The sequence below is a fragment of the Amblyraja radiata genome, chromosome 20 (assembly GCF_010909765.2).
Source record: "Amblyraja radiata isolate CabotCenter1 chromosome 20, sAmbRad1.1.pri, whole genome shotgun sequence".
NCBI lineage: Eukaryota > Metazoa > Chordata > Chondrichthyes > Rajiformes > Rajidae > Amblyraja > Amblyraja radiata.
In genome coordinates, this window is record NC_045975.1 from 12,896,173 (window position 1) to 12,909,296 (window position 13,124).

The following is a 13,124-nucleotide window of genomic DNA, read 5'->3' on the forward strand; positions in this document are numbered from 1 at the left end:
CCTACCACCTCCCACGCACATGTTGAAAACCTTCCTCAACTATGGAGAAAACCGGCTTCGACTAGAATTGCGACTAAAAAAGTATCGGTTTTTAAAACGGCAACCTATTATTTAGTCGAGGCCGGTTTTAATCATGATGAAAAAATAGCAGCAACTTAGATGAAGCCTCGACCACGCGGAAACCACTTTCGACCATTAGGGAGAGTGGCCAAAACCTCCTGTGACCTCATGGAAACCTTGGGTGGCGGGCAAGGTCACCAGAGGTTGCTGTTTAGGTCTCCTAAGTGGGACAGGGGCTATACTCTAAAGTAAGCCCTCACAGTCTTGACCACTTCTACCAATCTCCTCCGAACGATCCCTGTTTTCAAAAGTGCTTGTAAATTCTCTTGCGCTTTCGCAGCTTCACACATCATAAAGCTCGCGAGAAGGTCTTTACAAAGTGTCATCCCTGTTGCTCAACATGAAATATGCACAGCAAGATCTCACAAACGGCCACATGACAATGACCATACCCAGTTTTACCTTTGAAACCAGAAACTGCAGATGCTGGTTTACAACAAAAAAACGACACAAAGTGCTGGAGTAACTCAGCGGGTCAGGCACCATCCCAGGAGAACATTCCAGGTCACGATTCTTCGTCAGAGGTCTGCAAAAGGGGCCCGACCCAAAACGTCACCTATCCATGTTCTCCAGGGATACTGCCTGACCTGCTGAGTTATTCCAGCACTTTGAGTTTTTTCTTGTCCTCCAGCATTTTGTGTCTATCTTCGGTGTAAATCAGCATTTGCCGTTCCTTCCAAGATATTTTGGCTGCTCCACTGCCAAATCTCAAGGTGCGCCGACTTTAAAGAAGTTCTCCTCCTCTCTCCGACGAGGGTTCAGCTACACCCTCTCTCGCCGCTCCCCCTCTGTGATCCCTCCTGATCTCCGGCTTCAGTCTACTCTGTACCTCTACATACCTCTAGTTTCCCTCTCCCCTGACTCTCTGTCTGAGGAAGGGTCTCGACCCGAAATGTCACCTATTCATTTTCTCCAGAGATGCTGCCTGACCCGCTGAGTTACTCCAGCATTTTGTGTCTATCTTCTGTTCCGCTGTTGTTGGATTAGCGATCTATGTATTGGCTCCAGGGCCTTGGTGACAAATTACCGCTGTTCTTCAGCACACCATCTTACACTCTTATGCCCATCTCAAGTGAGGAAACCAAAGGCAGACAAGGTGAACGGTTTTTGCTTGTTCCACAAGGCTGAGCAGAGCTTCCAACTGTTGACCACGTTAATCGTCCGACCCCAGTCCCACGCTGAAAGGATCTCTCACTGCAGCTATACTGTAGTGACGATCTTCCAACCAAACTCATCACAGCCCTTGCACTTTTTTTTATCTGTACTTTCTCAGTAACTGTACCGCTATAATACTGCCGCACTTTGGCACTTCCTCTTGGCACTTCCTGTTGTACTTGTGTACAACTTGATTATCCACGTGTATGGTATGATTTGATTTGGATAGACACAAAATGCTGGAGTAACTCAGTGGGACAGGCTGCATCTCTGGAGACAAGGAATGGATAACATTTCGTGATTGATTTAAGTGAACAGTAGGCAAACAAACATAATTCAGGTTCATGAATAGCTACTTCCCCACAGCCATCAGGCTATTAAACCTGGCTCGGACAAAACTCTGATTATTAATAACCCATTTTCTGTTATTTGCACTTCATCAGTTTATTTATTCATGTGTGTATATTTTTATATTATGGTATATGGACACACTTATCTGTTTTGCCTACTATGTTCTGTGTGCTGAAGCAAAGCAAGAATTTCATTGTCCTATACAGGGACACATGACAATAAATTCACTTGAACTTGATGATAATAAGCCAATACCAACTTTTCCCTAACTATTTTCTATTAGTTAACTAAACTTCTGCCTATGCCAATATATTTTCAGCGATCCTCTGTGTTCGTACCTTGTGCAGTAATCTTTTATGTGGCACCTTCTGGAACTCCAAATATATCACATTTGCTGGTTCTCCTTTGTCCACCCTGTTTGTTAGATCCTCAGTGAACTCGGTAAATTTGTCATTCACAATTTCCCTTTCACAAAACCATGTTCTCTCAGCTTCATCGTCTTAGGAATTTCTAAATATCCCTGCTGTTACCCCCGTAATAATAGATCCAACATTTCCCAATGACAGGCATTAGACTAACTGAGAAGGCCAAAGGACTTGTTCCTGTGATGTCCTGTTCTATGTTCCACATAAAGAGTTCCAAGTAAAGGACAAGGAACAGTTAGAAGGTTGATGGCAGGTTTAAAGATACACTATTGAAACAGGCCCTTCAGCCCACGCCAACCTTCAGTCACCCATCCACACTAGTACTTATGTTATCCCACTTTCTCATCCACTCACTACACATTCTGGGCAATATACCGATGCCAATTAGCCGACAGACCTGCACGTCTTTGGGCTGTGGGAAGAAACCAGAGTACCTGGAGGAAACCCACATGGTCACAGGGAGAATGTGCAAACTTCACACAGGCAGCACTCAGGGTCAGGACTGACTCCAGGTCTCTGGCGCTGTGAGGCAGCAGCTCTACCAGCTGCGCCACTGTGCTGTTTCATATCATGTATTATATTTTGTATGGAAATGAAATCCGCTGATGTACAGCTGTATCTCCAAAACATCCCCCAGCATTGCTCCAACTAAATTCAATTACGTTGTCAAGGTTACCTAGCTTCGGCCTTTCAGACGCAATGCCCGCTGAACAATAACATTCGCCTGCTCGCCCAACAGCCTGAGCGGGGACTGAGATCTGATTACTGATGTCCCCACACATGAGAAGGCATCCATCCACTCTGGACCTGGGCTACTGACAAAGAGCAGCACACATCACACACAAGTGAGGAGACAGGAGGCGGGAGGGCTGTTGTCAAAGGGCTCAACTCAATGGGGGTCAACTGTGGAACGTATCCATTTTTCCCCTTATCCCATACGGCCATGTGTCGATGGGAAACCCAGACTGGGACAGAGTTTAGTTTAGTTTACAGCATGGAAACAGGCCCTTCGGCCCAACGAGCCAGTGCTGAGCATCGATCGCCCATTCCCACTAGTTCTATGACCCTACACACCAAGGACAATTTATAGCGGTCAATTAACTTACAAACCTGCACGTCTTTGGAATTATAGAAGGAAAGTGAAGCACCCGGAGAAAACCCACGCGGTCACCAGGGGAACGTGCAAACTCCATACAGACAGCACCAGTAGAGTAGTCAGGATCGAATCCGGGTCCGTGGCGCTGTAACTCCACCACTGCGTCACCAATAATAGTGTTGAGAGCTCAGTCCTCAAACGAACAGAGGAGATGTGGGGGGTGGGGGGGGGGAAGGTGGAGTGGAGAGGGGCTCCTCGCAATGTTAAATAGAACTTTGCCTATTATGTTGAATGGAGTTTACCGCAAAGTGAAGTGTGTTAAATACGTCGGACGGAACTGCAGATGCTGGTTTACACCGAACATGGACGCAAAGTGCTGGAGTAACTCAGCGGGTCAGGAAGCATCTCCGAAGAAAAGGAATAGGTGACGTTTCGGGTTGAGACACTTCTTCAGACTGAGAGTCAGGGGAGGGGGAAAATAGGAGGAATGAAAAGGCACAGAACAAAACAAAACAGAGCTGGCACCGATAAACCAGGAAATCTGGAGCCCACAATGGTTCATTGTTGTCTGTGGATGAGACGATAATGAAGGAACATGAACAGTGAAACTAGTTGGACGACCAAGGTGGGGGAGGGATGGAGTCAGAGGGAATGTAAGGGTTGTTTGAAATTAGAGAAATCAATATTCATATCACTTGGTTGTAAGCTGCTCAAGTAAAATATAAGGTGCTTTAGTTTAGTATATGTTAGTTCAAGAGTCAAGTCAAGTCAAGAAAGTTTATTGTCATGTGTCCCCGATAGGACAATGACATTCTTGCTTGCTGCAGCACAACAGAATATTTTAGGCATAAATGCAGAACAGATCAGTGTGTCCATATACCATAGAATACATATATACACACATAAATAAACCGATAAAGTGCAATAGGCTGTTATAGTTCAGAGTTTGTTTGAAGTTGTGTTTAATAGTCTGATGGCTGTGGGGAAGCAGCTGTTCCTGAACCTGGATGTTGCAGATTTCAGGCTCCTGTACCTTCTACCTGATGGCAGCGGAGAGATGAGTGTGTGGCCAGGATGGTGTGGGTCCTTGATGGTGCTGGCAGCCTTTTTGAGGCAGCGACTGCGATAGATCCCCTCGATGGTTGGGAGGTCAGAGCCGATGATGGACTCGGCAGTGTTTACAGTGTTTAGGGATACAGTGAGGAAACAGGCCCTTCGGCCCACTGAATCTGCGCTGACCAGTGATCCACGCACATTTACAATTATGCCAAGCCAATTAACCTACAAACCTGTACGTGTTTGGAGTGTGGGAGGAAACCGGATATCCTGGAGATAAGATAGTAGCGCAGATCACGGGGAGAATGTACAAAGTCCATACAGACAGCTCGTAAGATGCATGTGATCTTTAGTTTAGTTTAGAGATTCAGAAGCTCGTGCAGATACAGAAGATTTAATCTTCAAAGAAAGTAAACTTTTGAAGACTGAGTAGAGGTGCTGCCTTAGGGCGCCAGAGACTCGGGTTCAATCCTGACCATGGGTTTAGTCTGTACGGAGATTGTATGTTTTCCCTGCGATCGGTTTTCTCCCACACTCCAAAGGCGTACAGGTTTGTAGGCTAATTGGCTTGGTATAATCGTAAATTGTCCCTAGTGTGTGTAGGATAGTGTTGGTGTACGGGGACCGCTGGTCGGCGTGGACTCGGTGGGTTGAGAATCCTGTTTCCGCGCTGTATCTCTAAACTAAACTAAACCAAACTAAACGCTCCTCTGTCTCCTGCGCTCCTAGGAATAAAATCCTAGCCCATTAAAATAAAAGCCATTCCTTCTCTCCGCAGATACTGCCTGTCCCGCTGAGTTACTCCAGATTTTGTGTCTAAAATCCTAGCCTGTCCAACCTCTCCCTATGGCTCACGCCCTTGAGTACTGGCAACAATCTTGTAAATCTTCTCTCCGCCCTTCCCAGCTGAAAATCCCAAAACCTGCAAATAACATTGTAAATACACTTTGTAAATAAACCCTGGTCCAGAAGCAGGGGCCACAGTTTAAGAATAAGGGGTAAGCCGAGACGAGGAAACAGTTTTTTCTCACAGAGAGTTGTGAGTCTGTGGAATTCTCTGCCGCAGAGGGCGGTGGAGGCCGGTTCTCTGGATACTTTCAAGAGAGAGCTAGATAGGGCTCTTAAAGATAGCGGAGTCAGGGGATATGGGGAGAAGGCAGATCATATTGAATGGCGGTGCTGGCTCGAAGGGCCGAATGGCCTACTCCTGCACCTATTGTCAATTGTCTAGTGTCTATAATCCCTAGGTTTACAGCAATCTCCCAGAAACCCGGGATCAGTGCACTTAATACTCCAGGGACATGTTCATGTACATTGTTCCTGAAGTTGGAGGGCAGCCAATTGAGTGTAGCCCAATTAACAGAACACCACTGTTAGGATCTGTTACCTCTCAACAAAGACTGAACTCATGTTGCATCCCTGCAGGGAATGGACAGGTGACGTTTCTGGTCGGGACTTTTATTTACACTGATTGGAGTAAGCTGAAAGAGAGGTGGGAGTGGGACAAACTTTCCCTCCTGCTCCAATCAGTCTGAAGAAGGGATTACTATCATTAATACTACAACAGCATCTAAGGGACAATTGGAAAGGTACATCGATGGGAAAGGTTTAGAGGGATGGGGGCAGGTGGGACTAGTGTAGATGGGGCGTTTTCATTGACAGGGCCAAAGGTCCTGTCTCTATAACCTACTGAGTTAGAACAGCACTGTGTAGGAAGGAGCTGCAGACACTGGTTTGCACTGAAGATAGACACAAAACGCTGGAGTAACTCAGCGGGACAGGCAGCATCTCTGGAGAGAAGGAATGGGTAACCGTTCGGGTCCAAGAGCCGTCTTCAGACTCAAATTCCGTCAGCACTGTGTCGTGCACAAGTCTCCGGCATCTGCATCTCTCTGAACCCAAGTTGCTACGATTTACTTTGCTAGTTCCATTGCTTTGGCCTCCCTCTGGATTGCCAGCTGAACTTTCAATTCCAGTTTGAAGAGGGAGCCAAGGGCAGGAGCTGATGTCACCGAGGCCTTATTAGGACTGAACAGCAACAGAAGTGAACGCTCCCTGCCTGGGGAGTTAAATCTCTGTTCAATATCCACAACTTTCAACCATAAAAGGACAAATTACCTCACAAGGCTTCAGAGCATAAAGGAAGACAGAGCAAGTGGCAGAGCTCACATTTTTACAAAGCCGGTTCCCTCTGGAGCATCGGAGGCTGGGGGGAGACCTTATAGAAGTATATAAAATAATGAGATGTCTCGGATAGACAGTCAGAACCTTTTCCTCTCACGGAAATAAACTGGAGGGCAGAGCTTGAAGATGAAAGGAGCAAGGTTTAAAGGAGATGTGTAAGAAGGAACTGCAGACGTTTTTTTACACGGAAGACACAAAATTCCTTAGGCACCTACTCCTTAGATGTCACCTATTTCTTTTCTCCAGAGATGCTGCTTGACCCATTTTAAAGGAGATGTGTGCGATAAGATTTTTGTTTAGTGCCAGGGACGCGCTGCCAGGGCTGGTGGCAGAGACAGGTACAATAGTGGCGTTTGAGGCTTTCAGATAAACACGTGTATATTCAGGGAATGGATTACGTACTGACAGAGGAGATTGGTTTAGCTTGTTAGGCAGAGATATTGCGGGCGGAAGAGATTAGTTCCTGTGCAGTACTGTGCCACGTTCAATGTTAACACCGATGAAGACAGCTGAGAGTAGTGTGTCGGGGGTCTTCCTGTCTCCTCATGACTGCTGGACATTGACCTCATCCAACGTGTGAACACTAACATGAAGGAATTAGATAGGGTGGATGCACAGACTCTTTTTCCCAGGTCAGGGGTATCAAGAACTAGAAGGCAGAGGTTTAGGGTGAGAGGTGGAGGATTTACAGGAGAAGAGGGGCATCTGTTTCACACAGAGGGCGGTGGTAAATGGAACGTACTCCCAGAGGAGGTGGTAGACATGGGCATAATTATAAAGTTTAAAGAAGTGATGGGCTCGATGAGGACAAACAGTGGACACGATACTCAAGGCAGATTCATACAACGTGGAAACAGACCCTTCAACCCAACGTACCCACAACCAACATCTCCCATCTCCACTAGTCCCATTGCCAGTGTTTGGCCCATATCCCTCGAAGCCTGCCCTATACATTAGGCAAACTGTCCAATTGCTTCCTTGGCAGAGATCAGAGATACTGCAGCTCATCTTCCATCGAGTGGCTACCTGCACCGGGCTTGTTCTGTCCCAGTGTGGTCCCCGTGCAGTCTCCTGCATGCAACCCAGCTTGCAGCTCGATGCATCACTCAGCGCAGTGTGCAGCTCACGTTGGCACAGAGGCCCACTGCTCTCACCTAACGGTTTCACCAGCCAGCAAGGACCCGTCCACAGATCCAAACTCATCTCCAAACTCCCCATCAAACCCATCTCCAAACTCCGGGACCCAGGACTCACCCCCTTCTACAACTCCATCTTTGACTTCCTGATCCACGGACCGCTATCAGTGAAGATAGGTGACAACATGTCCTCCATGATAACTTTCGCCACAGGTGCCGTGCAAAGATGCGTTCTCAGCCCCTCACTATACTCCCCATACACCAACAATGGATGCGGCCACAGTCTGCTCTACCTCCGTCTATAAGTTTGCAGATGACACCACTGTGTTGAGCTGGATCTCAAACAATGGCGAGACGGAGTGCAGGAAGGAGATAGAGAGAGGCTCGAAGCGTGGAGTCAGGGCAATGATCTTTGCCTCAATGTCAACTAAACTAAAAAGTTGATCATTGGACTTCAAGAAGCTGGGTGGAGTACGAACTCCAAACTGTATCAATGGTGCGGAGGTGTGGAGGTGTGGAGGGTCAAATTTAACGTTCCAAAGAATAAATATCACTAGCAGTTTAGCCTGGTTCAAACACATTGACGCTACTGTCAAAAAACCTCTACATTCCCAGAAGGCTGAGGAAGTGCAGCATATCTCCAATCAACCTCACCAACTTCTACAGATCCACCATAAAGGCATCCTATCGGGATGCATCCCAGCTTGGCAACAGCTCTGTGTAAGACCGCAGGAAATTGCAGAGTTGTGGCCACAAATCCAGTCCATCGCACAAAACTGCCGCCCCACCACGGACGCCATCTACACTTTAGACTGCCATTTACGCTGCCTTGGGAAAGCAGCCAACGTAATCAAGGAATATCAAAAATAAATGAGTCTGAAGAAAGGTCCAGACCTGAAACGTCTCCAGAGATGCTGCCTGATCGACTGAGTAACTCCAGCACTTAGTGTCTATCTTCAACATAATCAAGGATCTCTTTCACCACGGTCATTCCCTCTGCTACTCTCTCCCAAGGGGCAGAAGATACACTAGGTTGCAAGCACTTATCACCAGATTCAGGAGCAAGATTCTTCTTAGCAACCATCAGGCTCTTGAACACAGTGTAACACTAACCTCAGCAACTATGACCTTCTGTGGACTGTGTCTTTGGTTGCACTGTGGACTTTGGTTTTGTACTACGTTCCAGATGTTGGCGGAATCCAGAACCAGGAGCCACAGTTTAAGGATAAGGGGTTGGCCATTTAGAACAGAGATGAGGAAAAACTTTTTCACCCAGAGAGTTGTGAATCTGTGGAATTCTTTGCCTCAGAAGGCAGTTTAGGCCAATTCTCTGGATGCTTTCAAGAGAGAGTTAGATAGACCCATTAAAGATAGCGGAGTCATGGGATATGGGGAGAAGGCAGGAAAGGGGTACTGATTGTGGATGATCAATCATGATCACAGTGAATGGCGGTGCTGGCTCAAATGGCCTACTTCTGTACCTATTGTCTATTGTGGCTATGTAGTACTACAGTATTATATTATTGATTATTAAATATTTAACAGTGTATTTCACTCCTGCTCCATCTGTCACTGCACCGCAGTGTGTTTATTAAGCAAAATTCAACTTGTACTTTATTGCCGACTGCCTTACCTGCTGAACCAAAGGACATTCTCCCCACCACACTCGCCCCCATCACCTCCAACAAGTTTCTGTTAACTTGTTGTATGTTGCCGAATACTCTATCCTACTACACATGTGCACGGCAGTGAGCATAGTGACTGGTAGCATCATGGTTCGGTTCGGTAACTCGAACGGCCAGGAATGAAGGAGACAACAGAGGGTGATGGACTTCTCCATCACAGGTACTGACCTCCTCACCACCGATGGGATCTGCAGGAGGTGCTGCTTCAAAAAGGCAGCCAATATCATCATCATCGACCCACACCACCCTGGCCACGCTCTCAACTTGCTACTAACACCGGGGAGAAGGTACAGGAGCCCAAAAACCACCAGGTTCAAGAACAGCTTCTTCCCTGCAACCATCAGGCTCTTGAACACTGCACAACACTATCAGCAGCAACTACGATCCTCCAGTGGACTGTGTCTTTGTTTGAACTGCGGACTCGGTTTTGCACTATTACAGTTACCTGATATTAACGGTCATTCATTTATAATATTCATCATCGTGATTAATAGAGCGGCAGTGTAGTGCAGCGGTAGAGTTGCTGCCTTACAGCGCCAAGTTCGATCCTGACTACGGATGTTGTCTGTATAGAGTTTGTACAGTTTCCGTGTGAATGCGTGGGTTTTCTCCGGGTGCTCCAGTTTCCTCCCACACTCCAAAGACGTACAGGTTTGTAGGTTAATCGGCTTTGGTAAAATTGTAAATTGTCCCGAGTGTGTGGGATCGTGCAGGTGTACGGGGTGATCGCTGGTCGGTGCGGACTCGGAGCGGCCAATGGACCTGTTTTCCACACTGTATCTCCAAAGTCTATGACATTTAAACACTCTCGACTCCTGACTCTCTAGAAAATCTGATTAGAGCATCTTCAACCAAAGCAAACCCCAACATTAAAGATACACAAGGCACAAAGAAAGGCTCAAATCAGTCAAGACTATTTCAGACTACACCGGTCTGTGTTCATAGCCCTCATAGTGCCAAAAACACTCTGTTTTGCCACTCTAAACATCGCAACTTGTTCCGGATGCAAAACTTGCATTTATATTGAAATGCAAGATGTTTTCACAGGGCTATTATTATGGACATTTACCCCAGGCCATGGTGAGGGTATGTGGTACGAGGTGTCAGAGGTAGTAGATGAGGCAGGTACAATAACAATGGTTGGGCCAAAGGGCCTGCTTCCCCGCTGTACAGCTAAACTAAACTAAGCACTGAGTCGCACCTGTATGACAGATTGCAATTATTAAATGGCAGGAGAAATCCATCTCGAAGTGAACTACTGGACCTCAAGTTCGCTGATGACACCTCCATTGTCGGCCAAATCAACAACGGTGAGACAAGGTACACCAAAGAGACCCAGAACTTTGTGTCACGGTGTCAGGACAACAACCTAGTCCTTAATGAGCCAAGGAAGCAAGAGGGTGAACACCACCTTGTCAGATGTAGCTGTTGAGAGAGTGGATGCATTGGTAGTGATGTTTCAAGCATTACCCACGTCAGGAATGGTAGAATTCTGGCCCTATGTCTCCTGATCTTATGTCCTCATTGATGGAGCAGCTGTAGAGATGGCCCACAGCTTCAAGTTCCTGGGCTTCCACATCACCAGCAATCCAAGGAAAGGCACAAAAAGTGCTGGAGTAACTCAACGGGTCGGGCAGCATCCCTGGAGAACACGGGGGGGGGGCGACTTTTCAAGTCGGGATCCTTCTTCAGACTGATTACAGGGGGAGAAGAAAAGAAAAAAACTCTCTGGCCTGTGTCCACCTGCCATGCTTTGTCCAACCTCTCCTCCCTCCCAGCTTTCCCCCTCCCCACAATCAGTCTGAAGAGGGCCCCGATCAGAATCATCACCTATCTATGTTCTCCAGAGATGTCGCCTGATATGCTGAGTTACTCCAGCACTTTCATCATTCCTGTATGTATACCGATTACCCTGTAAGCTTCATGTGAACAAGGACTTAAATCTCTCCCATCTTGGGGCGGGCGGCACAGTGGCAGAGTTGCTGCCTTGAGCGCCAGAGACCCGGGTTCGATCCTGACTATGGATGCTGTCTGTAAGGAGTTTGTACGCTCTCCCTGCGACCTCGTGGGTTTTCTCCAGGTGCTCCGGTTTCCTCCCACACTGCAAAGACGTGTGGGTTTGTGGCTTGTGTTGGAATGAACTGCAGATGCTGGTTTACACCGAAGGTGGACGAAAAAAATGCTGGAGTAACTCAGTGGGACAGGCAGCATCTCTGGAGAGGAATGGGTGACGTTTCGGGTCGAGACCCTTTCTCCAGTCTGAAGAAGGGTCTCAACACAAAACTCCACCCATTCCTTCCCTCCAGAGATGCTGCTTGTCCCGCTGAGTTACTCCAGCATTTTGTGTCTATCTTCAGGTTTGTAGGTTAATTGGCTTCGAAAAAAAATTGTTAATTGTCCTTAGTGCTAGTGTTAGGGAGGGGGTAATCACTGGCCGGCGCGGACTAGGTGGGCCGAAGGGCCTGTTTCCGCGCTGTATCTCTAAACCCTCACCTTAAACCTGTGCCCGCTAGTTTTAGAATTCAGCACCCTGAAGAAAAAGACTTTGAGCGTTCACTTTATGAAAAGTCACTTTGATAAACGACTAGTAGACCTTCCACAGAAGCCACAATCAGACAACTCCCCCTCCCCTCCCCTCCCACCGCCCCAGTCTTTTGATCAGTCGCAGCAAAACAACTCGCAAAACTTTCGACCCGAACCACAAGAAAACTTTCGAAGCCAGCGAGTAAGACACATAACCGGAAAAACATTCCACAGAGTCTGGCTACACCCAGCCACAGCGTAAAGTCTTCGGCAGCAACTAAAGATTCACAACTTTACACTAACCTCATGATGAGTTTTGAAAACTTTTGCAAACTTTTTTTCCCCCCCCAACCTGACGAGAGGAAATATTTCGCCCTCGGTGACAAGAACGCGCGGAAAATCCTGTTCTTTAATTTACCTTCTTTGGCTTTTTTCCTCCTGGCCAAAGTCCCCCCGAGTTTCCCCAGGAATGATTCGTCTTTTCTGGAAGAGGGGGATTTGGGGACGGGGGATTTGGGAGTGGAAGGGGATTTCTGTGGGGAGCTGGCCATGGTCGGGCGGTGACTGCCTTGCCTTGGCCCGGTCCGGTCCGGAGGGAGGGAAGAGAGCTGAGCTCTGATACACACACGTTAGTGTGTGGACGGAAACGGAATTGGCAACAAGTTCCGAATTCCAGCATTGGAAGGCAGTGAGTCTTGCAGGGAGAGCCTGTCTCCAAAACGCCACTCCCACTCCCACTCAATCTCAGCTCCGGGCCCAGAACATCAGTCTGAAGAAGGGTTTCTTAAGGGGTTGGACAGGCTAGATGCAGGAAGATTGCTCCCGATGTTGGGGAAGTCCAGGACAAGGGGTCACAGCTTAAGGATAAGGGGGAAATCCTTTAAAACCGAGATGAGAAGAACTTTTTTCACACAGAGAGTGGTGAATCTCTGGAACTCTCTGCCACAGAGGGTAGTCGAGGCCAGTTCATTGGCTATATTTAAGAGGGAGTTAGATGTGGCCCTTGTGGCTAAGGGGATCAGAGGGTATGGAGAGAAGGCAGGTACGGGATACTGAGTTGGATGATCAGCCATGATCATATTGAATGGCGGTGCAGGCTCGAAGGGCCGAATGGCCTACTCCTGCACCTAATTTCTATGTTTCTATGAAACGTTGCCTATTTCCTTCGCTCCATAGATGCTGCTGCACCCTCTGAGTTTCTCCAGAATTTTTGTGTACCCCAGAACACAAGTCCCCTGAACCATCCAGCTGTTGTGTGTGTCTGATCTTCATTTTAAACCAGCATCCAGCATCTGCAGTTCCTTCCGACACATCTCCAGAAACCTGCTGGAATCCAGGGGCTCCAGTCCCAGAGTGGGAATTGTGGAAAGTTACTCTCTCTCTCTCTCTCTCT

The 13,124-nt window shown here is 47.5% G+C and overlaps 1 protein-coding gene across 1 annotated transcript in view; it reads right to left on the minus strand.

Annotated features, from left to right (window-relative positions):
- parva (parvin alpha) overlaps positions 1–12,396 on the minus strand; it is a 34,353-nt gene extending 21,957 nt beyond the window's left edge. Inside the window, exon 1 of the mRNA XM_033038856.1 lies at positions 12,150–12,396. Within this exon, the coding sequence (XP_032894747.1) occupies positions 12,150–12,282 (133 nt within the window). The 5' untranslated portion in view covers positions 12,283–12,396. The remainder of the gene's footprint in view (positions 1–12,149) is intronic.
- Between the last annotated feature and the right edge of the window lie 728 nt (positions 12,397–13,124).